Genomic DNA, 25684 nt, shown 5'->3' with positions numbered 1-25684 from the left:
CAATTCTATCCAGAAACAAGCAAAAACACTGAAAATGGCCACAACAACCTGGAGCTGAACGCCCAGAAGACAGTGGAGATGATCATAGACTTCAGGAGAGTAACAGTTTCTCTGTCCCCTCTCATGTTGGCTGGTTTGCCCATTCTTATTGTGGACTCCTTCTGCTTCCTAGGAACCGCCATCACTGAGGACCTCAAATGGGAACTGACCATCAGGTCCCTCATCAGCAAGGACCAGCAGAGAATGTTCTTCTTTAGGCTGCTACGAAAACTACGACTGCCGATGAAGTTGCTGGTGGAGTTCTACACAGCCATCATCCAGTCCATCTTTTCCTCCTCTATCACCGTCTGGTACAACAGCGCCACCTCCAGGGACAAGGGCAGAGTGCAGCGCATTGTGCGTTCTGCTGAGAAGGTGATCGGTTGCAGACTACCAACTCTTCAGGACCTGTATGTCTCCAGGACCCAGAGACGTGCAGGTCGGCTCAGAACCGACCCTTCTCACCCTGGACATGGACTGTTTGTTCCTCTTCCCTCTGGCAGCAGGCTACAGTCCATCCTCTTTTATTCCAAAACAAACTCTTACCTTTGTAGTGAAAATGAAGGGGAAGGAATGATCACAGACGCCTGCGTCTAGTGACTATTACAAAGTAATAAACCTCAAAAAAGGGCACCAGCTGGGATAAGGAACCAGATGCTTCTCCCCAGGTCTCTTGACCCTCATCCCTCCAGGGAAGATCCTTCAGAACACTGTACATAGTTCATTTCAAGTCTGACCATGATTCTGGGTGTATTGAATGAGTATAAATGTAAGAGTGAATTATTTTATTTTTGCAAATAAAAAGTTTGTCAATGTGGGTTTGTGAAAATGGCTTCACAGAAAAATAAAAATAAAAAGCACTTTGCAAAGTTTATGGTGGAGCAAGAGGAAACCTCATGGTCCAGTGCTTTCTCATGAACACTTCAAAGGAAACACATGAAATGGAACCTATAGCATTAGAAAATAATATAAAGATGTTGTTAGCAGAGGATGGTTTCGATCCATCGACCTCTGGGTTATGGGCCCAGCACGCTTCCGCTGCGCCACTCTGCTTCCATCAGACAACACTGAGCTAGTATCCATGTGGAGGAACACAGCTCTTGTCATGGAAATTCACTGTTCCTGCCATTCAGAAGAAAAAAAAAAGACTGTCTAGTCTTAGAGATCAAGTACAGAAAGTAATGAAAAATTCTTCCACATGGGTCCTGTGTGGAATGATGGAGTGTGAGGAGTTGTGTCTGGGTAGAACAATATTTGCTTTAAGTAATAGTTCCACCTTCAGGCAACATGTCTGTGTCATTTCAAAGGAAGTTTCACACATGAGGTTCCACCGAGATTTGACCTCAGATCAGTGGATTCTAAGTCCAGAGTGCTGACCATTACACCATGGAACCATGAGAGTTTTCAAAGTTTGGAGTGGCTGACATTCCTTCATAAAGCTCTTGCCAGTAGAAATGCAGCAAGAGGAAACCTCATGGTCCAATGCTTTCTCAAACATTTCAAAGGAAACACATGAAACTGAACCCATAGCATTAGAATAGAATATAAAAATGTATATAGCAGAGGATGGTTTCGATCCATCGACCTCTGAAGTTGGCGGGTTCTCATCACCTCTGTACATCACCCCTGGTTTCCCAAAGTTCATCATTGCTCCTGATGCCTCTCCAAAAACCTCCAACTCTCAAAAGAGTCACTCATATACTCTGCTTAGTGAGGTCACAGAGCACCAGTTGGACAGTGGAGCCACGAGGAGCGTGATCACTGGCAGAAAGAGACAGGTTCCACCGACCTTGAACTCGGATCACTGGATTCAGAGTCCAGAGTGCTGACTATTACACCATGGAACCACTGGTGGCTGCCGTCCTTTAGTGAACATCCAGTATATCCAGTGTTAGAAACTCTATTGTATCGACCTTTGTTATGGGCATGATATTGGTGGGGGAAAGCACTTCCTGCCATACACCAACTTAAGGAGAGAATGTGATTTATAAACTGAAACTGGCATAGGACAAACACAGTGTAATATAAAAAGAGCATTCTCCGTTGTTGGCAGGATTCGAACCTACGCGGGGAAACCCCAATGGATTTCAAGTCCATCGCCTTAACCACTCGGCCACAACAACACTTTCATCAAAGTCTCCTTTTACTTGTGTGGAAATCCATTGCAAGCCATTCCAACATTTACTTATTTTAGATGAACATAACTTCAACAAGCACATAAATGTAATTGCAAATGTCTCTGCAACCCCATGGTGTAATGGTCAGCACTCTGGACTCTGAATCCAGTGATCTGAGTTCAAGTCTCGGTGGAACCCGTCTCTTAGATGATGGTGTCAGAGTCAAGTTTTGGAAAGGCCTCGGCAGCCATTATTACCTTCATACCAGAGGTGATGTACAGTATGTAGGCGATGAGAACCCACCAACTTCAGGTCTGGATTTACAGGTGATGCAAGAATTTACGAAAATAGCAGGACTATACGAGGATACAATACGAGGAATTAATCACCAAAATAAAAACATCATGAAGGAATCAGTGATGTGATCAGGAACATGATTAGGGATGGGAAGGGAGCCAAGATCAGGAAAGAGGTTTTAGAGCATGAGGATGATGATGGAGGATCAAGCTAGTTACTTTGGAGAATCAGAAAAGTGTGATAAGGGTCAGAACAGAGACAAATGCTTAATAGATATGAAAGGTTTTGAAAATGAATTCCACGAGGAAGTATTTGAAGAATGGAGCAATGCCCTCAACATGGTGAGCTATGACTGTGATTCAAAGAAAAGAAAGTGAACAATGCCCTATATCATGAAAAGGTCTGGAAGTCTCGGATCATGAAAATAAACTCTATAACTTGTGAGTACGTCCCAGGATTCATGAGCGCACAAGTGCTGATCGATAAACTGGAAGAGAAGGGCGGAGCTCTGAGACCAGGAGGGCGGCTCTAGTCATGCAGGACGTCAAAGAAGGCATGTGGACAGAGTGGAAAACAGAATGTATCCTTTTATTGATACTTTTCATGTGTTTCCTTTGGAGTATTCATGAGAAAGCATTTGACTATGAGGTTTCCTCTTGCTGCTCCTGGCAAGAGCTTTATGAAGGAATGTCCAAGAACCACTCCAATGTTTCAAAACCTTCATGGTTCCATGGTGTAATGGTCAGCACTCTGGACTTTGAATCCAGTGATCCGAGTTCAAATCTCGGTGGAACCTCCTATCTGCAATTACCTTAGAAGTGACACAGACATGTTGCCTGAAGGTGTTCTGCCCAGACACGACTGTTCACACACCACAGGAGCTACGTTCTAGAAGTTTTCATTAAGCTCCGTACTTGATCTCTAAGACTAGAGGGTTTTAATTGTTTTATTTTCCTTTCCTGTGTGGCGCTGTGGCTTAGTTGGTAAAAGCGCCTGTCTAGTAAACAGGAGATCCTGGGTTCAAATCCCAGCAGTGCCTCACTGGTGAAACATTCGTTTTAAACACTTGGTCAAGACGGCAGGATTTATGACACCAGTTTTACAAAGGACGGTCCAAGAACCACTCCAAAGTCAACATGACTGGTTCCATGGTGTAGTGGTCTGGACTCCTGCTGCATAAGAGCTTGTCAATACGTCATTCATGTTCATGTGAGTGGTGAAAGTGAAGACACTTAAATGCCGAGTTTCCCCGAGGTGTGTCAAGCTGTGTGTGAATGGGTGTTTGTGTATAGTGGATGAACATAGAGAGCACTGTATAAGCCAGAGTGACATTTCATGAGTGTAAGTGTGTGATGATCATCTCTGTCGGATTAATGTCAACAAAGGAATCTGAGGTGCAGGTCACAGAAGAACAACAGCCCAGTGGTGAGAAGAATGTTTGTTTTCCCACTTTGGTGATGAACAGTGACACAGACCACCGTCATGTCCAGAAGTGGAGGCACTGAGATCACGCTGGACACAGAGCTGCTGCTCAGTTCCACACCAGTGAAGGGCGGTTTGCAACTCTCCTGAGCAAAGAGACCCCGTCTGGAGATGCTGAAGAGGACAGCCGTTCTTTTTTCATCCACCACGACTCAACACTTTTGCCTCGGCATTCAGCAATGGAGGAGTCTAAAGTGAGGTAGGACATTTGTAGTGCCATGACATGTCTGTAGTATAATACCTTCAGTATTCAGTGACTCCTTTTTTTCTTCAGTAAAAGGGAGAATATGTATGAGATGTATGACGACAACACTACAATTGTCGACCAGGTCTTCAAGCACAATGCTTTCAGGGTGCAAGCTGGAAACTGTCTGGAACCGGCCATAAGTGGAAATCGGAACAGCGTACATTGGTAGAACAGAAGAAAACATCACCTGGAGAGTGTTGATAAAATGTGTCATGTTTACGGGACACACAGCCAGGTTTGGCACCTATACATTGATGCACCAGGATAGCAACCAAGTCATGGACATTGAGCTGGTTGAGGTAAGCCATGGTTATTGACACAGTCAGAATATGTCTTGCTATGATATGTTTTTTTCCTGAGCAATGAGGTCAGAGGGAGTGTTTATAGAGAGAAGGAGGGACTGAAAAGGTGTTTGGACGACCTGGCAAAACAATAAGGTGGCTGTGGACGAGATCGTGACAGAGTCGACTCCTTCAAGGAGGTCTGCCACAACATCTCCTGTCACTCCATGGACAGACACTCTGCATTGCCACTGTATCGTGTGTGAAAACTTGTTGATGTATGAAAGAATATTTGGTTTCAGTGTGACTCCAAAAACATTCAGGACCTGTAGCAAAGGTTGAATCTCAAACTTGGATCACTGGATTCAGGCAGACGTCATCCAATTCCCTGGCTCACTCATTATCAGCTGGTTCCACCAAGACTTGAACTGAGATCACTCTCCTCAGAGGACAAAGTGAGGGCCATTACACCATGAGGCCACTGGTGTTCTGGGACTTGGGAGTGGTTCTTGGATGTTCCTTCATAAGATGTGTCAACAAACCTGTATTGGTAATGTTTCAGAAATTAATGTTTCACCTGCTGGGATTTGAACCCAAGAACTCCTGTTGGGGGGGGGGGGGATCAATGAAATACTGATGAAAAATTTGCAACGTGGGTCGTGTGTGGAATGGTGGTGTGTGAAGAGTAGTGTGCGGCAAGAACAATCTTGGCGTCAGTAAGAGAAAGTCCTTCAGTCAACATGTCACTGTGACTCCAAAACAAGTTTCAGGAGATGAAAACTGAGGCTCCACCAAGATTTGAACTCGGATCACTGGAGTCAAAGTCCAGAGCCCTGGAAGCGTTAGTGTTGCTGGTCTTTGGAGTGGTTCTTGGACATTCCTTCATACTCTAGCCAGTAGAAATGCAACCAAGGGAAACCTCATGGTCCAATGTTTCCTCATGAACACTTCAAAGGCGGCACTGGATTTGAACCTGTATCAATAAAATAGAACATTATTTTTGATAACAGAGGGTGGTTTTGACCTCTGGGTTATGGGCCCAGCCGCCCTCCTGGTCTCAGAGCTCTGCCCTTCTCTTCCAGTTCATCGATCAGCGCTTGAATCAGGTCAACCGGACTAGTAAGAGTCAGAGAAAAGGTTTGGCCTCCTATCCAGAAGGCTTCGTCAGTTCTAATGTGCTGGGTTGGAGTTCAGGCTTATATTAGGCCAGTTGAATGGGCAAAGGTGTTGATGGACAGGGGTGGGACCAATCCAGTGTGATGGGTGACAAGAGTCAGCATTATGACAATGGAGATGTGCTTATTGGTCCCTGCCCATTGGGGATGGGTGTTGATGGTCCATTAATGCAAATGCTGAATGTAACCCAGGTGGCAATTGAGGCAATTCAGATGTTGACACCACACTGTACAGGTGTGAAGGACCTGTCCATGCCGAAAGGATGAAAGATGGTGTCTCAGTCCTCCACCTCTGTTTAGAGAGGGTTTTTCCACTTTGACAAAAATGGCCTCTTTTACTCCTCTTTCAAACAATCTGTCGTCTTTTGCCAAAATGTGGCCATTACTGTCTTCAAAAAGTGTTTATTGTCTTCTAGGTGTAGGCGATAGTCACAATGTTGTTGTGGCCGAGTGGTTAAGGCGATGGACTTGACATCCATGGGGTTGTACCCGCTTAGGTTCAAGTCCTACCAACAACGTTGGTGTGTGTTTTGGATGCGTTGGTCATTTTGAGTCTGAGGAACTGTCACATGACAATAGTGTTGTGCCTTGGGCTGGAATATGCCGCATGAAGTGATGTTGTGTACACCAGGAATCGCTCTGTGGAACCGTCACGTAACATAGTGTGTGTGAATTCATTGCTCTTCAGCTGACTGGAGTTCAACCAGATGTATATTGTGACAGTCCAACAATTCAAGGCAGGGTCTGATCTTTTCATGCAGTTTCCTCAAAGTATTGGGTAAAACCCTTTGAATGCAGAAATCAAACATTCCAGTCCCCTGGGGAACGTACGGGCCTACAGCACTGTGAAATCACCAGCCCATCACCTGCCCTACTAACCCTGAGGTTCGTCACGGAACCAAAGTGGATCTTCTTCCCAGGGTGGTCTCTAACCAGCAGCCTTTCCCACAACAGCCGCATGACCAGTTACGTCACAGAGACATGAGAATGAGGATCTCTACCATAAGAGACACTTTGAGAGCAGGAAGAAGGGAAGAGGAACAAACAGTCCATGTCCAGGTGTCCTGAAGAGTTGGCAGTCTGCAACCGATCACCTTCCAGCAGAACGCACGATGCGCTGACATCCTTGTCCCTGGAGGTGGCGCTGTTGTAGCAGAGGGTGATAGAGGAGGTGAAGATGGACTGGATGATGGTGTGTAGAACTCCACCAGCAACCTCATTGGCAGTCGTAGTTTTCGTAGCAGCCTAAAGAAGAACATTCTCTGCTGGTCCTTCCTGATGAGGGACCTGATGGTTGGCTCCCATTTGAGGTCCTCAGTGATGGCGGTTCCTAGGAAGCAGAAGGAGTCCACAATAAGAATGGGCAAACCAGCCAGCATGAGAGGGGACAGAGAAACTGTTACTCTCCTGAAGTCTATGATCATCTCCACTGTCTTCTGGGCGTTCAGCTCCAGGTTGTTGTGGCTGCCTTGAGTGTTTTTGGTTGTTCCCGGATAGAATTGGCAACGGTCGTATCGTGGTGAGCACAGCTGCCTTCCAAGCAATTGACCTGGGTTTGATTCCCAGCCATTGCACTTCGTTTCTACGCATCTTCAACAACATCACAGTTCATGACTAAAACCCTGGGCCATGTTATCAGTCCATGTCTGAGAAAGGTTGATGGGAAGACTCCAGATTGTACAGCAAACACAGAGGTGCCTTGTACTGGATGGGAATCAAACCCATGTCAACTGCTTGGAAGGCAGCTCTGCTAACGTCTACAGCACCAATGCTCATGGAATCTTCAAGTTCGATGAAGGTGAGCTTCATATGGCTGTCTGGGTGATCATCATGGACCCTGGGTGGGATCCAACCACCAACTGTTCGGTTAAGAGCCGAACGGTCAGCGTGATCATACATCACTGTGTTGCTCTTTGCTACACTTTGAGAGCACAAAAGCAGTGTCAAAATATTCAGTAAAAGCTATATATATGTCCCTCAGTCATCATGTAGTTTTTCTTACAGATTATTATACTTTGTCTTTGAACTGCTGACCTCATATTGCCATAATGTGCCTGTATTTTTGTTTATTTATCATCACCTGTTTGTATGTAAAAAAAATAAAAAAAAAATAAATAAATAAATAAAACTACTAGGTGGCGAGCTGTTCCATTGGTAATAGGTTTAACACTGTGTTACGTCCCTGCTTAACGTTATTTTATCAACATTAATGTCACTCAAAATCATCACTGTAATAGAATAAAGGTCTACCTCTGTACAACAAAGTTTCTAATACTGGATTTGCTTGATGTTCAGTGAAGGACATATGAGGTTCCATGGTGTAATGGTCAGCACTCTGGACTCTGAATCCAGTGATCCGAGTTCAAGTCTCGGTGGAACCTGCATTTTAGACTTGGCAGAGCAGATGCCAGGTCATTTCAAGGCTCTGTCTGTTGAGTTGTCCAATGCAGCAGCAACACGTTGCGTTCGGGTGGGGACAGAACGAGAGACATCTACCCTTTTAGTCCAAAATGTATCTTATTTATTAGCGAAACACACGCATCATGCTCACGGTGTGACCGCAGCTTAACGGAACAGGTGACGACAAAAAGGTTATTTTTAATGAATTACGATACAGTAGCGCCACACAGTGGTACTTTCGCGTACAGCACCAAAACACCTTCCACTTCCAGAAACAGGGAACATATTGTCTAACTTAACTCTGCCCTGCTCATGCTGGGTAGAGAACTCCGGATACCAGCAGAAATGATAGACCGCCAGATGCTCCAGCTTTATTACTTGGGCCTGAGTATGTGCACAGGTTACAGGATCGGATGGAGTCAGCGCATGCTTTTGCCCGGGATCAGTTGCAGAAAGCGGGCCATCGACAAAAATGGAACCATGACATCAGGGCCAGAGGAAGGGATTTCCAGTTTGTTGACTTGGTTTGGGTGTATAGTCCAAAGAGGAAGAAGGGACGATGTCCAAAACTAGATTGCCACTGGGCTGGGCCATGTGAAATATTAGAAAGACTGGGAAGTGGTCTACTGGGTTCAGCTGCCACCTCGGGGACGACGTGTGCTTCTTCACCGGGACAGACTCGCACCATACCGCAGGGACTCACGCCCGCAACAACGCCATGGTTCTGCACTGTCATCTCAAGGAAGGGCGCTAGCCACATCACAGGATCAGGAAATGATTCCTGTTAATGACTCCCTATCCCAGACAGCACCTTCGGCGAATCAGGGGGTGGAACCTGGACAACAAGGACCTTCCTCAACTCCGAAGAGGCGCAGAAAGGCTCCTGTGCACCTCCCTGATTTTTTTTTGTGCTTTTTGTTGTGATCCCTCGGAGCGAGGGATTTATGAAGGGGTTCAGTGGTGACGGGTGAGAGGGGGCGGGGCGAGGGGCTGCGCTGAAGGGGAGAGGGAGTTTTGTTTCGGGTGGTGAGAGAGAGCCACAAGCTGCTGGTGTTGATGAGACCAATCCACAGAGTTTGACAGAATTAAAGAGGATTGTCAACTACAGAACGGCTGTTTTTTTTTCTCCCAGCAGACGCTACAATATGGATCTGGTACGCTGCCCTTTTACTGCTCATATCAGAGGGAACCATGAACTGGTTGGACAACACAACTTGTGTAGCGTACCTGAACAGACAGGGCGGTGTCAGGTCACCCACTCTCCACAAGGTGGCACCTTGAACTGTGTCTGTTTGCAAGACAAATGGCTCGGAACAGAGGGTTTTATTGGGAGAGGTGGAGTTTACCTGGGCAGAGATTTAAGCCAATAATTTCACAGGCGCAGTTCTCAGAGTGGATAAACCAACAGTAAGGCCTGATAGAGGGTGTCATATGTATTCATGGAACTGAAGTTTTTTTTAAATTTATTATGACAGAGTGAGGACAGTCTCAGTTTCTACACAGCTTCGGTCGGGCCACTGCCACTCATACTGGTGGTGAATTCCAAATCTTGCCAATGAGTCACTTGCTTGTCCCACTGCTGAGGTTCATTTTCTCCAGCCATTCACCAGCTGGCTTGTGTTCATTGCAATGATCCTCAATAGCGGTCCACATATGCTTGTACATCTTCGTTTAATCCTCCGTCATCCTCCACCGGCAGTGTGGTTGTCCTTCAACTCCTCTTCAACTTGTGGTAAAAGTAGAAAGGGTATACAGCGAGGCACTGCAACACAATACGGAAGAGCATTTTCCTTAAGTTTCTTTTCGCAGGATCGCGCTTAAGATGAGAGACCCACATACAGCACGGAGGAGATGAATGTAAAAAAGAAATTCCAACAAATTTTAAGAACAAAACAAACAGAATTTAACTCAAGAAGAAAAGGAGACAAGTTAACTAAAGAGCTAAAATAGTAAAGACGGTGAAACAGAAACGAAAACTCGACCTCTGCTCAAGAGGGAGACAGAGTCCAATAAATAAAATAAAACAATCCAGGAGAATAAAACAAGAGTCCAAAAGCACAAATGGACAGAAAAAACACTGCCCAAGGTGCAGAATATAGTCCACAGGATTGGGGAGAGGAACAATGAATAGCAGGCACAGATGCACTGAAAAACCAAGGCGATCAATCAGAAAAACTCACTCAAAAACTCAAAGCTCAAAACTCAAAGTGCATGGGGAAAAAAAAACATTTACAAAGTAAAAGCAAATTATTATTATTTGATTTCATTTCACACATTTTCCATTGCTCAGAGTCCAGGAAGAAGCTTCTGTCCAAACTCGACTCCTCTTCTTTCCCTCTGTCTCTTCTCAGAGTGACTGCCATAGAAACAAAAGAAGGGCGTGGTGATGATGATGGAAGAACACTGAGGTCTTCAGACTCCAGTGAGAAGGTGACAGTCTTTCAAACTCATGTGTCTATGGAGACAAAGACCGAAGAGAGTGAATGACTCCATATTTGAAGAGGGAAGTCAACAGTGCTGCTTCTACTTCTGCACAGAGGCTCCTAACTTTGCTGCTGGACAACCAGCTTCTGCTGAACACCTTGTTGGTGAGCAGTGTTCTGGACAGTGACCTGGACTTGAGTTCCAGCAGCAGATTCAAGGTTCTGCTGCTCCACCAGAAGCTGACAGAGTCGAGGAGTTCTCATAGATCACTCAAACACTCACATTTCTTCAAGTCAGATCTATAACCACTGGGGTCCACAGTCGTCCACCCTGGAGGAACAAAGAGTGAGGAGGATGAGAGTAGATCGATGTGACTTCAGATGTTTCAGGACAGGAATGGGCCACTCTTTCATGACTATGTTCATGATGAATCTCTAAAGTCTCTACTGTCTCCTTGGTGCTTCCAGTGATGACCAGTAGTAGAACATGTCATGTGTTTGGATTCATGTGCTCAGTTCAAATGAAGAGTCTGAGCAGCGGACTCCTTCTGGATCACATGTTCAATCTGAAGCTCTTTGGAGCTCACTGGTTGAGTTCTGCTGCTCTGTCCATACCTGAGAGTCTCCAGCCTCCAGTCTGGACTCTGCAGTCCAGCAGACAGCAGCTTCAGTCCTGGTCCTCCTGGATTATTGCGGTTCAAGTTCAGCTCTCTCAGGTGGGAGGGGTTAGAGGTCAGAGCTGAGGCCAGATAAGCACAGCCTCTCTCTGAGATCCTACACTCTGACAGACTGGAATGAAGGAGAAACAATGTTGGAGAAAATCATGAGAACAGAATAACTGTCCAGTTGTGGAGCACAACTGAAGAGAGGTGATGATGTGTTCTGACCTGAGAGTCTCCAGGTGACAGCGTGGACTCTTCAGTCCAGCAGACAGCAGCTCCACTCCTGGATCCTTCAGGTCGTCGTTCCAGCTCAGGTCCAGGTGTCTCACACTGAAGAATGGAGAGCTGAGGACTGAGGACAGATGGGAACCACTTCTCTCTGACAGTCCACAGCAGCTCAGCCTGTGAAAGAGACGGAAGGACAGAATAACTCTCCAGTATACAGTTATTCTGTTCTCATATATATATATATATATATATATATATATATATATATATATATAGTGCTACAGCAGAGTGGCGAGTGGTGCATGTGGTCCGGCTGGAAAGTGTGGGGTGCCAATGCGCAAAAAAAATCAGCCCGGTAGAAATGAAGTGAGTCGTGCTAAACCCAGCAGATCGGTGAAGCGATCAGGTTCCTGTGTGGTTCGGCGGGGAGCCTGGAGACCTGTCGCTTCCTTCTCCTCAGTGCGGAGAGAAACAATGGCAATCTGATCCACCATGCTGACGCCGGTGAGACCGAGCCTTTATTTATTTGTTTGTCCTCAGTCCTCAGCTGAGGAGAAGGAAGCGACAGGTCTCCAGGATCCCCGCCGCATTGGTACCCCACACTTTCCAGCCATACCAGTTGGAGCGATTACTTTACTTTTTCCTTTTTTTTTGAGTGGATTATATTTTTTCTTTTTTCCGTCCGAGAGCGCACTGTGGTTTAGTGCTGGACTGAGAGCGAACTCTACAAACTGTATTGGTTCCGTTGCTGGGGATTTGTGATCGTGTCAACATTTGAACTGCGGCCTTTCATTTGAAGTAATACAAAGAGCTTTTTATTTTTTTGAATACATTTGTGTGTGGCCATTACGATCACAGAGCCTGTTAATCGTAAACATAGGTGACATGTACAATCATATGTAGACATTAGTTGGTGATGACCTGGATGATGGGCTCATCATTACCGCTACTGTCTGAGGTAAAAGTGCAAATTCCTTCGGGGTGGTGCATTTTACAGTGCTTTTGCATATCAATAATGTGAACTTTAAATACACATTGAATCCTTGAAATGTGGATGAGAAGTATATACCTAGTGTACTTGTAGTACGCTTGTTGTACACTTATTATGCAATTTAGTCCAAAGAAGTAAAAAATCTGTATACTTTCTAGTACAATACAAGTATATGGTCTGGACTATACTTGAATACTTATACTTAAGTATACCTAAAATGTACTTCAAGTAAACTGGGTTTTGGGTTCTCGTGCAGTTCTTCATTTTCACTTGCGCCAGACAGATTAAACTGGTGATTTTGAAGTGTAGTGTGGAGCACAGTCTGTTCACATCTGGACCTCTCCTCTCAGACCATTACACCACTGGACGAATGTGTGAAGCAGAACTGGACACTCAAGAGAAACAAAGTTAAACTTGATGTTGGAATGATGTTTGTTGTGCATCATTCATGTCTCGGGTGTTTTTTGTGTCAATGGCTGCAGCGACACGCTGAATTTCCCCTCTGTGGGGCAAATAAAGGAAATCTAATCTAACGCTGTAGTAAAATAATAAACACCTGGACAAGGAGAGCAAATTGAGTCTTTTCTCAGGAACATGAAAAACATCAATCAATAAGATGGACAAGAAATAGCCCCATAAAAAGTCCATTCTTTCAAAAAGACTTCAGAAAAGTGGACCATGTCTTTTGAAAAATTAGAACACTCACTAGTTTGAGGAAAAAAAGGGAGAAAATGACAAAATGTGGAAATGAATTTCTGAGCTATAGACGAAGTGAAACATGGAGAACAGAACAGAAGAACCAGTGTCAGTGTCTCTAAATGTGTTTCCTGATCAGTAAACATTGATCAACATGTCTGACCTGAGAGTCTCCAGGTGACAGTCAGGACTCTTCAGTCCAGCAGACAGCAGCTCCACTCCTGGATCCTTCAGGGTGTCGTTGGAGCTCAGGTCCAGTTGAGTCAGACTAGAGGACGGAGAGCTGAGGACTGAGGACAGAAGGGAACCACTTCTCTCTGACAGATCACACCCTCTCAGGCTGTGAAAGAGAAGACTGTCATCAACAAGTGGGATTTTTTTTCAACCCTCTATTTTGACAAGACTTTCGGAGCTTATACATATACTTGTGCTGGAGAAGCAACCTCTCCTTGATGATCACACTTGAAACTAACTACTAGACAGGACAACAGTCATGAAGATGCTCAGATCATCACCTGCTTGTCTCCTGAGAGTCTCAAGGTTCTTATGTTTATCATATTGTGGTGCATTTGAGTGACGATTCTCTTGCATGTGTGTGGTTTCATTTGTTTTCAAAATACTGTCTTGTCTCTTTGGAGGCGGAGAGTTTCAGGAGCTTTGCAGAGAGGCTGAGATCCACATGTACTCTGCTGTGAGTTTCACTCCTCTGACAAGTCTTACACAAGTGTGAAGCATTGAATTGTGAGTGGTGTGTGTGTCCAGTGTATCAACCCCAGAACACATTTGTGAGAGCTGAAGAACATCAACAACCATCACATCATTGTGTGAATGTTTCAAGTTCATTTCCATTTTCCTCTCCCTAAATCTCCATCTGTCAATGTTTACACTTCTTGCATGGCTCTTTAATTCCACTTCAGCTCTGACCAGAACAACTAAGCCTTGGATCATCTCCAAAAGTTGCAGCCTTCAGTTGCTAACTTGAAGCCACTAAGTGTGAATGTCAACATGCTATGAGTCTGTATTTCTAGAAAGTGGAATGCCAAGTGGAGCTGTTGGCTGTGGACAGCTCCAGTCTGGGATCGGTCACTGACTGACAACAACATTAGTGATCAGGGCTTTGATTTTTCTCTCCTGCCCGAGTGAAGGACCATTAGAAAACAGGAGACAGACGAAGCCATCAACAGCAGGACAAAGAGTTGATGCCAGGTGCTACTGCAGTGACCTAACTGTCCTTGTTGAGGTGTGGACACTGCCACAGATGAAAACCATCTGTGATGAGCAGGAATACGTGGAGAAGCAGGTCTGATGAAGTGAGGACCCCTTTGTCTTGATTTACAATCTAAAATGATCAGAGTCCACCCCTTCACTTGGTGCTGATCCTCCCAGACAGGAACTGTCTCCCTCAACAATTTCACTTTACAGTCCCCATGCTGAGGATATCAGCACCAGAGGGCGCTGTTGAGTAGACTACAGACTAAAGGTGTGTGACAGTGGTCATCAGAACAGCTGTTGAAGGGATCGTTTCATGATTCAGTTGGTCAGATAATCTTCTTCTGGTCCTCTCAACTTCATGCAATGTTCTATTTGTTTTCAACTCTGCTGATTCAGCACAACACAGCTCACTGAAGTATTGGAGCAAACTTATGAGAAACTGTGACTCTGTAGTCCACACGTGTGACTCTCAGATTTCAGCTCTGAAGCTGGACAGATAATGGACAGTATGTTCTGACCTGAGAGTCTCCAGGTGACAGTGTGGACTCTTCAGTCCAGCAGACAGCAGCTCCACTCCTGAATCCTTCAGGTCGTCATTCCAGCTCAGATCCAGTTGAGTCAGAGTAGAGGACGGAGAGCTGAGGACTGAGGACAGAAGGGAACCACTTCTCTCTGACAGTCCACAGTAGCTCAGGCTGTGAAAGAGACAAGTGAGACTTTTTCAACTCTCTATTTTGGCAAGACTTTAAAGACTTGATTTGAGGACACACGGGACTCTTCCCATTCACAAGATCATAATCATATTATTGTTGGAATATTTCTGTCAAAGAAATTAATTTGTTTGAGAGAAATCAAGATAAATAAACATTGATCAACACGTCTGACCTGAGAGTCTCCAGGTGACAGCGTGGACTCTTTAGTCCAGCAGACAGCAGCTCCACTCCTGGATCCTTCAGGGTGTAGTTGGAGCTCAAGTCCAGTTGAGTCAGACTAGAGGACGGAGAGCTGAGGACTGAGGACAGAAGGGAACCACTTCTCTGTGACAGTCCACAGTAGCTCAGGCTGTGAAAGAGACAACATCAAATGTCATCAACAAGTGAGACTTTTTCAGTCCTCTATTTTGACAAGACTTGATTTGGGGACGCACTGAATTGAGAAGATCATTGTGGTAAAATGCAGCAGCTTATACTGGTGAATCTTCCTCTTCTTGGTGATCACACTTGAAACCAACTACTAGACAGGACAACAGTCATGAAGGTGCTCAGATCATCACCTGCTTGTCTCCTCAATGTCTCAGGGTTCTTGTGTTTATTGAAGCTGAGGGTAGCGAGGAGCCGTTTCAGACTCGTACTCTATATTGGACTTTGTAAACAGCGATCGTGCTGACAGATTAACTACTTTAACTTTGGCAGGTCACATTCAGCGCATCGGAGCGATGGTTCAACGGCGTCACCGTCATGGTGCTGTCATCATCCTCAACACACTTCCTTCACAGCAGCTTTTGGGAATAAACTCGCAAGTTTCTGGATAAAACGAAATAATCTGAAGCTTGTGCTTTCTTTGTATCACAAGAATGATAGATGTGGAGTCACTAAAACACAGTGGTGCTTAGTAACTCATGAGTTACAAAGTTACACAGCTGATATCGGGTTTGTCGTGTTCACTGCAGACGAAGGAACACACACACACACACGCACACACACACACACACACACACACACACTCCTCGATTGGATAGAAGGTTAATAGACATCATTAGATCAGATTAGAGTAGGAGTTTGTTTTTCCTTCCGCTGCGCAGCTGAAGCTCACGCAGCCGGACATCACCCAGCTCAGTTATAGTCAAGCTACTCAGCTACATGCTAGCTGAGTCCAGCTATTCACCACAGTATCCAGGTCGTGTAGCTCGACCAAGTGAAATCATAATTTCTCTCCAGACAAACTGAGCTGTTTACATGCATTTTAAAAGTTCAAACTTAGCCTGACTTAAGGCAATAATTCAGTTATCTGAGCCGTCGTGTAACTAGTCAGTGTGAAGTGCAGGGGCGTTATGACGGGGGGTTACACCCAGCAGATGGGGGGGTTGATGCCAGGCGCTAATGCAGTGACCTATGACCCCAACCCTGACAACTCTGGACAGATGATGTGTTCTGACCTGAGAGTCTCCAGGTGACAGTGTGGACTCTTCAGTCCAGCAGACAGCAGCTCCACTCCTGGATCCTTCAGGTCGCAGTTAAAGCTCAGATCCAGTTGAGTCAGACTAGAGGATGGAGAGCTGAGGACCGAGGACAGAAGGGAACCACTTCTCTTTGACAGTCGACAGAAGTTCAAGCTGTGAAAGACACGAGAGTCAACTGCATGTGAGAGTTACTTGAGACAAGTCAGACTTATTATACAGGACTTAAATACATATAAATATACATGTTAAATGCACCAATGCTTTTGTGCGCGCACACACACACACACACACACACACACACACACACACACACACACACACACACACACACACACACACACACACACACACACACACACACACACACACACACACACACACACCTCAAAAAATAGAGGGAACACTTAAACAACACAATGAAACTCCAAGTCAAGCACACTTCTGTGAAATCGAACTGACCACTGAGGAAGCAACATTCATTGACAATCAATTTCCCATGCTGTTGTGACAAAGGAATAGACAACAGGTGGAAATTATAGGCAATTGGCAAGACACACCCAATGAAGGAGTGGTTCTGCAGGTGGTGACCACAGACCACTTCTCAGTGCTTTCATTCTCCTGGTAGCATGAGATGGAGTCTACAACCCACACAAGTGGCTGAGGTAGTGCAGCTCATCCAGGACGACACATCTGTGCCAGCTGTGGCAAGAAGGTTTGCTGTGTCTGTCAGCGGAGGGTCCAGAGCATGTAGGCGCTACCAGGAGACAGGCCAGTACAGCAGGAGACATGGAGGAGGCCATGGGAGGGCAACAACCCAGCAGCAGGACCACTACCTCCTTCTTTGTGCAAGGAGGAACAGGAGGAACACTGCCAGAGTCCTGCCAAATGAGCTCCAGCAGGCCACAAATGTGCACGTGTCTGCTCGAACAGTCAGAAACAGACTCCACGAGGGTGGTATGAGCCCCCGACATCCACAGGTGGGGGTTGTGCTGACAGCCCAACACCGTGCAGACGCATTTGCCACTGGCGCCCTGTGCTCTTCAGAGTCTTCAGATGAAAGCAGGTTCACACTGAGCACATGTGACAGACGTGACAGAGTCTGGAGACGTCATGGAGAACGTTCTGCTGTCTGCAGAAACCTCCAGCATGACCAGTCTGGCAGTGGGTCAGTAATGGTGTGGGGTTTCAGCAGCTCTCCAAGTGCTCGCCAGAGGTAGCCTGACTGCCATTAGGCACAGAGATGAGGTTCTCAGATCGATTGTGACTCCTTGCTCCGAATGCAAGACCTCATGTGCCTGGAGTGTGTCAGCAGATCCTGCAACACGAAGGCATTGATGTTATGGACTGGCCCGCCCATTCGCCAGACCTGAATCCAATTGAGCACATCTGTGACATCATGTCTCGCTCCATCCACCAACGCCAAGTAGCACCACAGACTGTCCAGGAGTTGGCCGATGCTTTAGTCGAGGTCTGGGAGGAGATCCTTCAGGAGAACATCCGTTGCCACACACACTACTGAGCTTCATTTTGACTTGTTCAAAAGGGATAAGATCAGCCTGTAGTGTATTTTTCCACCTTAATTTTGAGTATAAATGGTGGATGCAGTCTCTGTTATCAAGCTCTGGAACGGCAAACATAACATATTCTGACCTGAGAGTCTTCAGGTGACAGTGTGGACTCTTCAGTCCAACAGACAGCAGCTCCACTCCTGGATCCTTCAGAGTGTAGTTCTGACTCAGGTCCAGTTGAGTCAGACTAGAGGACGGAGAGCTGAGGACTGAGGACAGAAGGGAACCACTTCTCTCTGACAGTCCACAGTAGCTCAGGCTGTGAAAGAGACAAGTGTCATCAACAAGTGAGACTTTTTCAGTCCTCTACTTTGACAAGACTCCATGCTCTGGACCCTGTTTGAACAGTAATATGTGGAGAAGCAGGTCTGATGAAGTGAGGACCCTTCTGTCGTGATTTACAATCTAAAATGATCAGAGTCCACCCCTTCACTTGGTGCTGATCCTGCCAGACAGGAACTGTCTCCCTCAACAATTTCACTTTACAGTCCCCATGCTGAGGATATCAGCACCAGAGGGCGCTGTTGAGTAGACTACAGACTAAAGGTGTGTGACAGTGGTCATCAGAACAACCGTTGAAGGGATCGTTTCATTTATTTGTGATTTGGTCGGCACAACAAAGCTCACAGAAGTGCAAACTGCAGGCAAACTGATGACTCTGAAGCTGGAGTCTCCACCTCTGACTTTCATTTCAGCTCTGAAGCTGGACAGATGATGTGTTCTGACCTGAGAGTCTCCAGGTGACAGTGTGGACTCTTCAGTCCAGCAGACAGCAGCTCCACTCCTGAATCCTTCAGGTTCTTGTTGTAGCTCAGGTCCAGTTGAGTCAGACTAGAGGACGGAGAGCTGAGGACTGAGGACAGAAGGGAACCACTTCTCTCTGACAGTCCACACCGGCTCAGTCTGAATAAAATGAATAAAGAAATTATACATTCATGTTTGCCTTTTTTCAATAACAAAAAATGTCACATTAACAATATTATCATTACATGGAGCAAAATGAAATTTATAATGGAGCAGTCATCTTGATCTTCATGTTGTGTTTTCCCTCCAGTTCCCAAGGGAAAGAAAACACTCAACTCCAATGCTGTCATCACTGAGGACCTGACTGGAACAGTTACTTTCCCAGCTCATGCAACTCACTCTGTCTGTCGTTCATAAGAACCATCACTCACTGCGTTCTGCCATGATGATGACAGAGAGCGGTGTTCTGAAGCTAAGCAAAGATGAGGAGATCAAACTTTGAGAGGATCAAGGCTCAGAATGGCAGACGCCGCACGTGTTGTGATCAATCGGAATTCCTGTCAACTTGACATGTGCAAAGTCATCTCATTATCTTTAACGCTGGTATATCAAAATAGCCCTAGTTCACATCATCACAGATGTTTCAGGTTCCTCTGTCTGATCTACTTACAGAACGTGTTTTGAAGCTTGGACCACTGGCAGCAGCCTCTCAAGAGCCTCTTCTGACAGAGGGTATTTCTTCAGGACATACGCGCGTGGATCATTCTCTGGAGTAAAGTAATTCTTCAGGTTAAACACACTCAGATCTTCCTCTGAGGACAGTAAGATGAAGGCCAGGGTGGACCATTGAGCAGGAGACAGTTGATCTGTGGAGAGACGTCCTGATCTCAGCTGCTGTTGGACCTCCTCCATCAGAGAAGTGTCCTTTACTTCACTCAGACAGTGGAACAGATTGATGATTCTCTCTGGAGACACTTTCTCCCTTATTTTCTCCTTGATGAGCTCTGCTGTGTCCTGGTGGGTCCAGAAGCAACTTCCTGTCAGGGTCAACAAACCTGGAAGGAGTCTCTGGCTGGACTGCAGAGAAAGACCCAGAAGGAAACGCAGGAACAAGTCCAGATGTCCGTTTGGGCTTTGTAAAGCAACACGTGTTGCTGTCTGGTAGAACTGTTTGATGTGATGTTTGTTCCTTTTTCTGTTTGTTTGCTGTGAATGCAGTAGGTTCACTCCAGAGTTGAAGAACTTCAGGTGGACATGAAGAGCAGCCAGAAACTCCTGGAGACTCAGGTGGATGAAGCAGAAGACCTTGTCCTGGTACAGTCCTCTCTCCTCTTTAAAGATCTGAGTCAACACTCCTGAATAAACTGAAGCAGCTGTGATGTCGATGCCACACTCGGTGAGGTCTGATTCATAGAAGATCAAGTTTCCTTTCTGCAACTGCTCAAAAGCCAGTTTTCCCAGACACTCCATCATCTTCCTGCTCTCAGGATCCCAAACGCTGTCTGTCCCAGCTCCTCCATGGTACTTGAGCTTTCTCACTTTGGACTGAACCACCAGGAAGTGGATGTACATCTCAGTCAGGGTCTTGGGCAGCTCTCTGGTCTCTCTGCTCTTCAACATGTCCTCCAGAACTGTGGCAGTGATCCAGCAGAAGATGGGGATGTGACACATGATGTAGAGGCTTCGTGAGCTCCTGATGTGAGAGATGATGGTGGTCTGCTCCTCATCTCTGAACCTCTTCCTGAAGTACTCCTCCTTCTGGAGGTCAGTGAACCCCCTGACCTCTGTCACCATGTCCACACACTCAGGAGGGATCTGATTGACTGCAGCAGGTCGTGTGGTCATCCAGAGGTGAGCTGAGGGCAGCAGCTTCCCCCTGATGAGGTTGGTCAGCAGGACGTTTACTGAGGTGGACTCTGTAGCTTCTGTCAGGACCCGACTGTTGAAGTCCAGAGGGAGTCGACACTCGTCCAGACCGTCCAAGATGAACAGAACCTGGACTCCTTCAAAGCTGCTGAGTCCTGTTTCTTTGGTTTCAGGAAAGAAGAGATGAACAAGTTCCACCAAACTCAACTGCTTCTCTTTCAGCAGGTTCAGCTCTCTGAAGGTGAAAGGAAACATGAGCTGGAAGTTCTGGTGTGCTTTGTCTTCAGCCCAGTCCAGAGTCAGCTTCTGTGTCAGGAGGGTCTTCCCAATGCCAGCCACGCCTTTTGTCAGCAGGCTCCTGATTGGACTGTCTGTGTCATGTGAACGTTGAAAGAGGTCTTCTAGTCTGATGGTATTTTCTGGTCTGGTCTGCTTCCTGGTTGCTACTTCGATCTGGCGGACCTCGTGCTCCTGGTTGACCTGGTCTGTGCCCCCCTCAGTGATGTAGAGCTCTGTGTAGATCTGATTCAGAGGGGCAGAGGTTCCTGCTTCAGCAACTCCCTCAAACACTCTGTGGAACTTCTTCTGCAGGCTCCTCTTCAGTTGTCCGGCGCACTCTGCAGCACGTCTTACTCTGCTCTCACTGCAAAGGACTTTCACCACCAGCAACTGGAACAGAATCATCAAGCTGAGTTGGGACTCGGCAGCAGGAACCTCTCAGATGAGAACATTCACTTGTTCATGTTCATACCTGCCGTGTGGAGTCCAGATGTGAGAGATATTGCTGACCACTGAGAAGCTCTGTGCTTTGATGATCCACTCTGAGGAGAAAATGTGAGTCTGTCTGTCAATACGCTCATGTTGTGTTGAAAGTTCTGAACATCAGTGTGGAGACAATCTACTGTAACATGATTGTTCCTCCTAGACTTCCAGACAGGACAATGACTGAATGAATGAATGAATGTTTATTGACGAATGTTTATTTATCTGTATATTACAGATAAAGATAAAGACATTTCAAACGTGACATCATATGACTGTTTTGTCACTATTACTGTATATCACTCATGATACATACATGATACAGAGATTGAAAAGGAGCAGAGTGAAGACCACTTCTTATGATGTCTTCCCCATAATCCCACTTTCCCTATTTTCAGATCAGTGGCTGTGTGAACTTGTGTGTGTCTGTGTATTTATTTAGATTTTTGTGGGTAGATTAAACAATTGTTTATTTTGACCTTTACGGTCTATTCTCTAGAATAATCTCAGTTTTTGTTTTTTGTGTCATTTGCTTGAAAAAGGTTTTTCATTTCCTTCGTCAGTGGGTTCCGCACTTTCACTCCCACTATGGCAGTGTATAGTCTCAGTGTGGATCTAGCATATGGTTCGAACCACGCCATATGATGCCGTTCCATCACAAGAAGAGCATGAACCTGGAGGAACATCATCTCACCTCTCTGATGACTCCGGTCCAGCTTGGAAGTTAATACCCCACTCCTTGGAGGAGTCACTCTTCAGAGAGTCCCAGCAGAGTCCACACTCTTCTGGTTCCTCCTGACGGACCCTGACGAAAACACAACTCTGATCAACTCTGCCGTCTGTCTCCGTCGTGCTATTCACCATCTGACCACTAGATGTCCTCACACCCCTGTACCTGTCCCACTCTAAACCACTGTGAACACCAGCATTTGAGGTCCTGTATTGTGGTGTGTGTGGTACGTGGAGTTATTTGAGTCCAGGCTCATAAAAAAGGCAGCCCCCTAACACCTCCCCCTTGTCTATTTGGACTCACGGCATGTTTTCATGGCAATTCAAATTAAGTCCTGTAGCATACAGTATTAGAGGCGCTTCCTCACTGTACGAAGTTTGTTGTTTTGTTTTGTGCAGTTTTGTCAGTGCTGTACAGACACGCCACATGGCTGTCAGCAAGTTGAGGCGACAATGAGGGTGGCCACTCACTCTTTACCTGGTCTGGTTCTTAAAACACACTGAAAACCACAATGATCATACCTACTTCCAAGATGTGTTATTTTTCTCACACAAGTTGGGTGTATTCCCGCCTCTCGCCCATGACTGCTGGGATAGGCTCCAGCACTCCCCGCAACCCTGAACAGGACTAAGCACTGGTTAATTGTATGTATGTCCGTTTCCATGTGTCCGCTTCATTTTAATAATGGTGTGGCGAGTCACTGCATTGCGGAGTGGACAGAAGTGATTTGACACGTGTGCAGGTGTGGACCTGGTCACTGTCCTGCTCATAAGGAGACCCATCTCTGTTTTCAATGAGTCCCTGCGTCCGTGTGGACCTGAGAGTCTCACACTTGAACCCTCTCACCTCAGACCTGAAGACTCTGCTCCTCCTCTGAAGTCAATCCTTGTCCCCATTGACAAATAACTCTTCAGAGACACACAGCTGGGTCCAGGTCCAGGTCCAGGTCCAAGTGGTTCGGGATGCAGCTTAGATCTTCAACACAGAAGTCGCAGCAAGAATGAGGAATAGAGGAGAGATCGGAGCTCTGACATGGAGCACAGTCTTGGAGGTCTTCATCTCACCTCAGAGCTCTGGTCCCAGGTCGTACAGAGGCGGGGTCTCCGTCCTCTCTGAGCCCTGACTCAGCAGAGGCTTCACCTTCACACAAACACAACAAGACTATGAGACTCTCAAAGAAAAGCTCCTTCCATCTTCTATTCTCCACAACTGATCTGTGGTTGGGTCGCGGGGGCAGCACCAGAGCAAAGAAGCCCAGGCGTCCCTCTCCCCAGAACCCTCCTCACTGCTGCTTAGATGAGATTAGATGGCCTTCAGTAGTCCCACAGTGGAGAAATTTCACTTTTGCAGTTTGAACACAACATGAAGACTCCACTTCAGCAGGAGACTTACATGAAGGGTTTTGATCTTCATGATGGACCAGTGCAGCGGACATTTCCATCAGAATCCAATGATCCAACCATGTCTAATAACCTCACCACTGTTCCATCTGTCCCTTGATCAGTGTTTTAGCTTCATGATCACGTGACTCACACAATATCCATCAGTCTCTTCCCACGTTTGTTTTTTTCTGTTTTATGTGGGGGATTGTGTCTTCATTTATACAGGAGCAAAGCCAAAATCAATATTGTCTATTGAACCACCTCTAACTCTCCTTCTGTTTCCACATGTCTGTGCTAATATTGTTTCTTTCTCATTTAGAGAAACACACGTTTGAGGCGGTCAGACCCCGACACAGTAATAGAGCATGATGTTCTTTGGAAATGACCAGTGCCGAGGAATATTTGAGATCAAAGACACCATCAGAGGTGACAAGATCAAAACAAGCTCAATGAATAAAATACTATATATATATATAAATTGCACATGGCTAAGACTAAAAAAAAAGGCAGCCCCCAACACCTCCCCCTTGTGTATTTGGACTGTGGACTCTATTGGTCCATTTGTCTTCCACATGTTTCGATGTTTCCACGTGTCTTTTAATAAGATTTTACCTTTAAAAGAGATCATTTTTCTGAAGGCATGGGGGCTCTCATTTAAACGGCGGCAGCACGCCACCATCGCTTGTTTTAATTTATTTTATTTTTGAGGTTCTTGTGTGCTCTGACACAAATTGCCCATGGTCGTCCTTAAATCCTCCATGTTAAGCTTTGCCGCCTTATTTCAGAACACTGCGTGGCACTGGCCTACAGGTCACTTCCAGGGGAGAGAACGTGCTTTGATGCTGACTAACTCAAACGCACATGTCTTAACAAAGACGCTGCTGCGCTCATTTCCGTTATAACATTCGGCGCAAGACAGAGCCATTGGTTGGCTGTCGATTTCGAACACGTCACAGTTCAAAATAAACGCTTCCTGGTCGGTCATTCTTAGCGAAACACTACAGTCAACAAATGTGTCTCTATTTGGATCCTGAATGTCAAACGTCATGTTGCCAGTTCGCTCCGGGGGGCGTGTCTTGACGTGAGGGGTGTCAGCGACAGAGTGTCGGAGCGCGGCACCTGAAACTGGTTGTTGAACAAAATAAACTTGGTCGGACAAGCAGAGACCCGGAGATTTTTCTTTTGGAAACATACTGTTACCAGCGCGAGTCACACACCCGGAGGTTCCTTACCACGGTTCGGAACTGATCAAGCGGGTCCGGTAACAGTCACGTTAGCGTCAAAATTCAACTCAAACTCAAATCTCCGCTTATGGCGACGCCTTTGTGCATGATGTGCTACTGGTGCATCCAAGCAGTAGAAGGCGTTGATAGTACGTGACAGGGAGAAGACGTGTGATGGAGAACTAGAACACGTGTCGTTGAGTTGAGCTTGTGCACATGCGGATCGCGTGAGATCAAGATAAAACATTCCCCCTCAAGAATCAGTGTGTGGATCTTGAACCCACAACATAAACAAGACACAACAATTCAAGTCACTGACCTGTGAGTAAGGCTCCGCTGCTGAGTCTCGGGACCATGTCGGAGCTCAGTGGTTCCAGTCCACCAATGTGCCCGATGTCCGCCAGTGTGTTGATTCGCAACAGCGTGTCAGGTGTGCGTTCCACCACCGCCCGGATGGTCGGAGAGAGCACGAGAGATTGGCAATATTTCACGGAACAGCACCCCTCAAATGAGACCGGAATCGAGCTCGAGTTGGCGGCAGCGCGTCTCTTACTTTCACTTTCAACCCCCCTTCCTCACCAATTCGCTGGATCCAAGCGCTTCTGCCCACCACTCTTTTGTCACATGTGCTCTGTCACTGGTCCCTGAGCGCGTCATTTTAGGTCTCACATTATCAGATGGGGAAGAAACATCTTTTCAATTCGTCTTCTGTCACTGAGATATTCTTTCATTCTCTCAAAATATTCACTCAAACATGACTCTTCCACTTCTTCAATCAACTCCCGTGCACTCATAAATCCAGGTACATATTAAGGCACCTTTTAGTTTCCACACTGTGGCATTCCATACTTGTTCATCCATGATTAATAGTCCTTGTAGTCTTACTTTATTTATTAAAAACACCTATAGATGAATTGTATTTTCACATTCATAATCTGTACTTCAGTGCTTCTCCCCATGCACCAAGCATTTCACAGTAG

The 25684-nt window shown here is 46.0% G+C and overlaps 1 protein-coding gene and 5 non-coding genes across 10 annotated transcripts; 4 read left to right on the top strand and 2 right to left on the bottom strand.

Annotated features, from left to right (window-relative positions):
- Positions 1-2080: 2080 nt before the first annotated feature.
- trnas-uga (transfer RNA serine (anticodon UGA)) lies at positions 2081-2162 on the bottom strand. Its single transcript has one exon. It is a non-coding gene; the product is annotated as a tRNA-Ser (tRNA).
- Positions 2163-3177: 1015 nt separating this feature from the next.
- On the top strand, positions 3178-3249 carry trnaq-uug (transfer RNA glutamine (anticodon UUG)). The gene has a single exon. It is a non-coding gene; the product is annotated as a tRNA-Gln (tRNA).
- Positions 3250-3418: 169 nt separating this feature from the next.
- trnat-agu (transfer RNA threonine (anticodon AGU)) lies at positions 3419-3492 on the top strand. Its single transcript has one exon. It is a non-coding gene; the product is annotated as a tRNA-Thr (tRNA).
- A 2582-nt stretch (positions 3493-6074) lies between these two features.
- trnas-uga (transfer RNA serine (anticodon UGA)) lies at positions 6075-6156 on the top strand. Its single transcript has one exon. It is a non-coding gene; the product is annotated as a tRNA-Ser (tRNA).
- Positions 6157-7947: 1791 nt separating this feature from the next.
- On the top strand, positions 7948-8019 carry trnaq-cug (transfer RNA glutamine (anticodon CUG)). The gene has a single exon. It is a non-coding gene; the product is annotated as a tRNA-Gln (tRNA).
- Positions 8020-9458: 1439 nt separating this feature from the next.
- Positions 9459-25223, bottom strand: LOC128752914 (NACHT, LRR and PYD domains-containing protein 3-like). Of its 5 annotated transcripts, XM_053854697.1 has the most exons (17): positions 25024-25223; positions 23164-23260; positions 22946-23074; positions 22621-22716; positions 22064-22174; positions 21359-21428; positions 19412-21276; positions 18724-18900; positions 18080-18256; positions 16406-16582; positions 15136-15312; positions 14769-14945; positions 13202-13378; positions 11349-11525; positions 11077-11250; positions 10745-10792; positions 9459-10493 (listed from the first exon to the last, which is right to left on the bottom strand). In XM_053854697.1, exons 1-16 carry the CDS (start codon positions 25058-25060, stop codon positions 10762-10764), a joined length of 3849 nt encoding a protein of 1282 aa, XP_053710672.1. In that variant the 5' UTR covers positions 25061-25223; the 3' UTR covers positions 9459-10493; positions 10745-10761. The 5 variants fall into 5 exon arrangements, with proteins under 5 accessions (XP_053710672.1, XP_053710671.1, XP_053710673.1 ...); XM_053854696.1 differs by having other exon boundaries at positions 9459-10792; XM_053854698.1 differs by having other exon boundaries at positions 9459-10792; positions 23164-23239.
- Between the last annotated feature and the right edge of the window lie 461 nt (positions 25224-25684).

This window comes from Synchiropus splendidus, chromosome 1, assembly GCF_027744825.2.
Source record: "Synchiropus splendidus isolate RoL2022-P1 chromosome 1, RoL_Sspl_1.0, whole genome shotgun sequence".
Lineage (NCBI taxonomy): Eukaryota > Metazoa > Chordata > Actinopteri > Syngnathiformes > Callionymidae > Synchiropus > Synchiropus splendidus.
This window is presented reverse-complemented; position numbering and strand designations above follow the sequence as displayed.

Coding starts and splice junctions, on each gene's coding strand:
- LOC128752914 (XM_053854696.1), bottom strand. CDS start 25,060: ATGGTCCCGAGACTCAGCAGCGGAGCCTTACTCACAG. Junction 22,175..22,620: donor ATAACACATCTTGGAAGTAG/GTATGATCATTG, acceptor TGTTTTCGTCAG/GGTCCGTCAGGAGGAACCAG. Junction 13,379..14,768: donor TGTCACCTGGAGACTCTCAG/GTCAGAACATAC, acceptor TCTCTTTCACAG/CCTGAGAGGGTGTGATCTGT.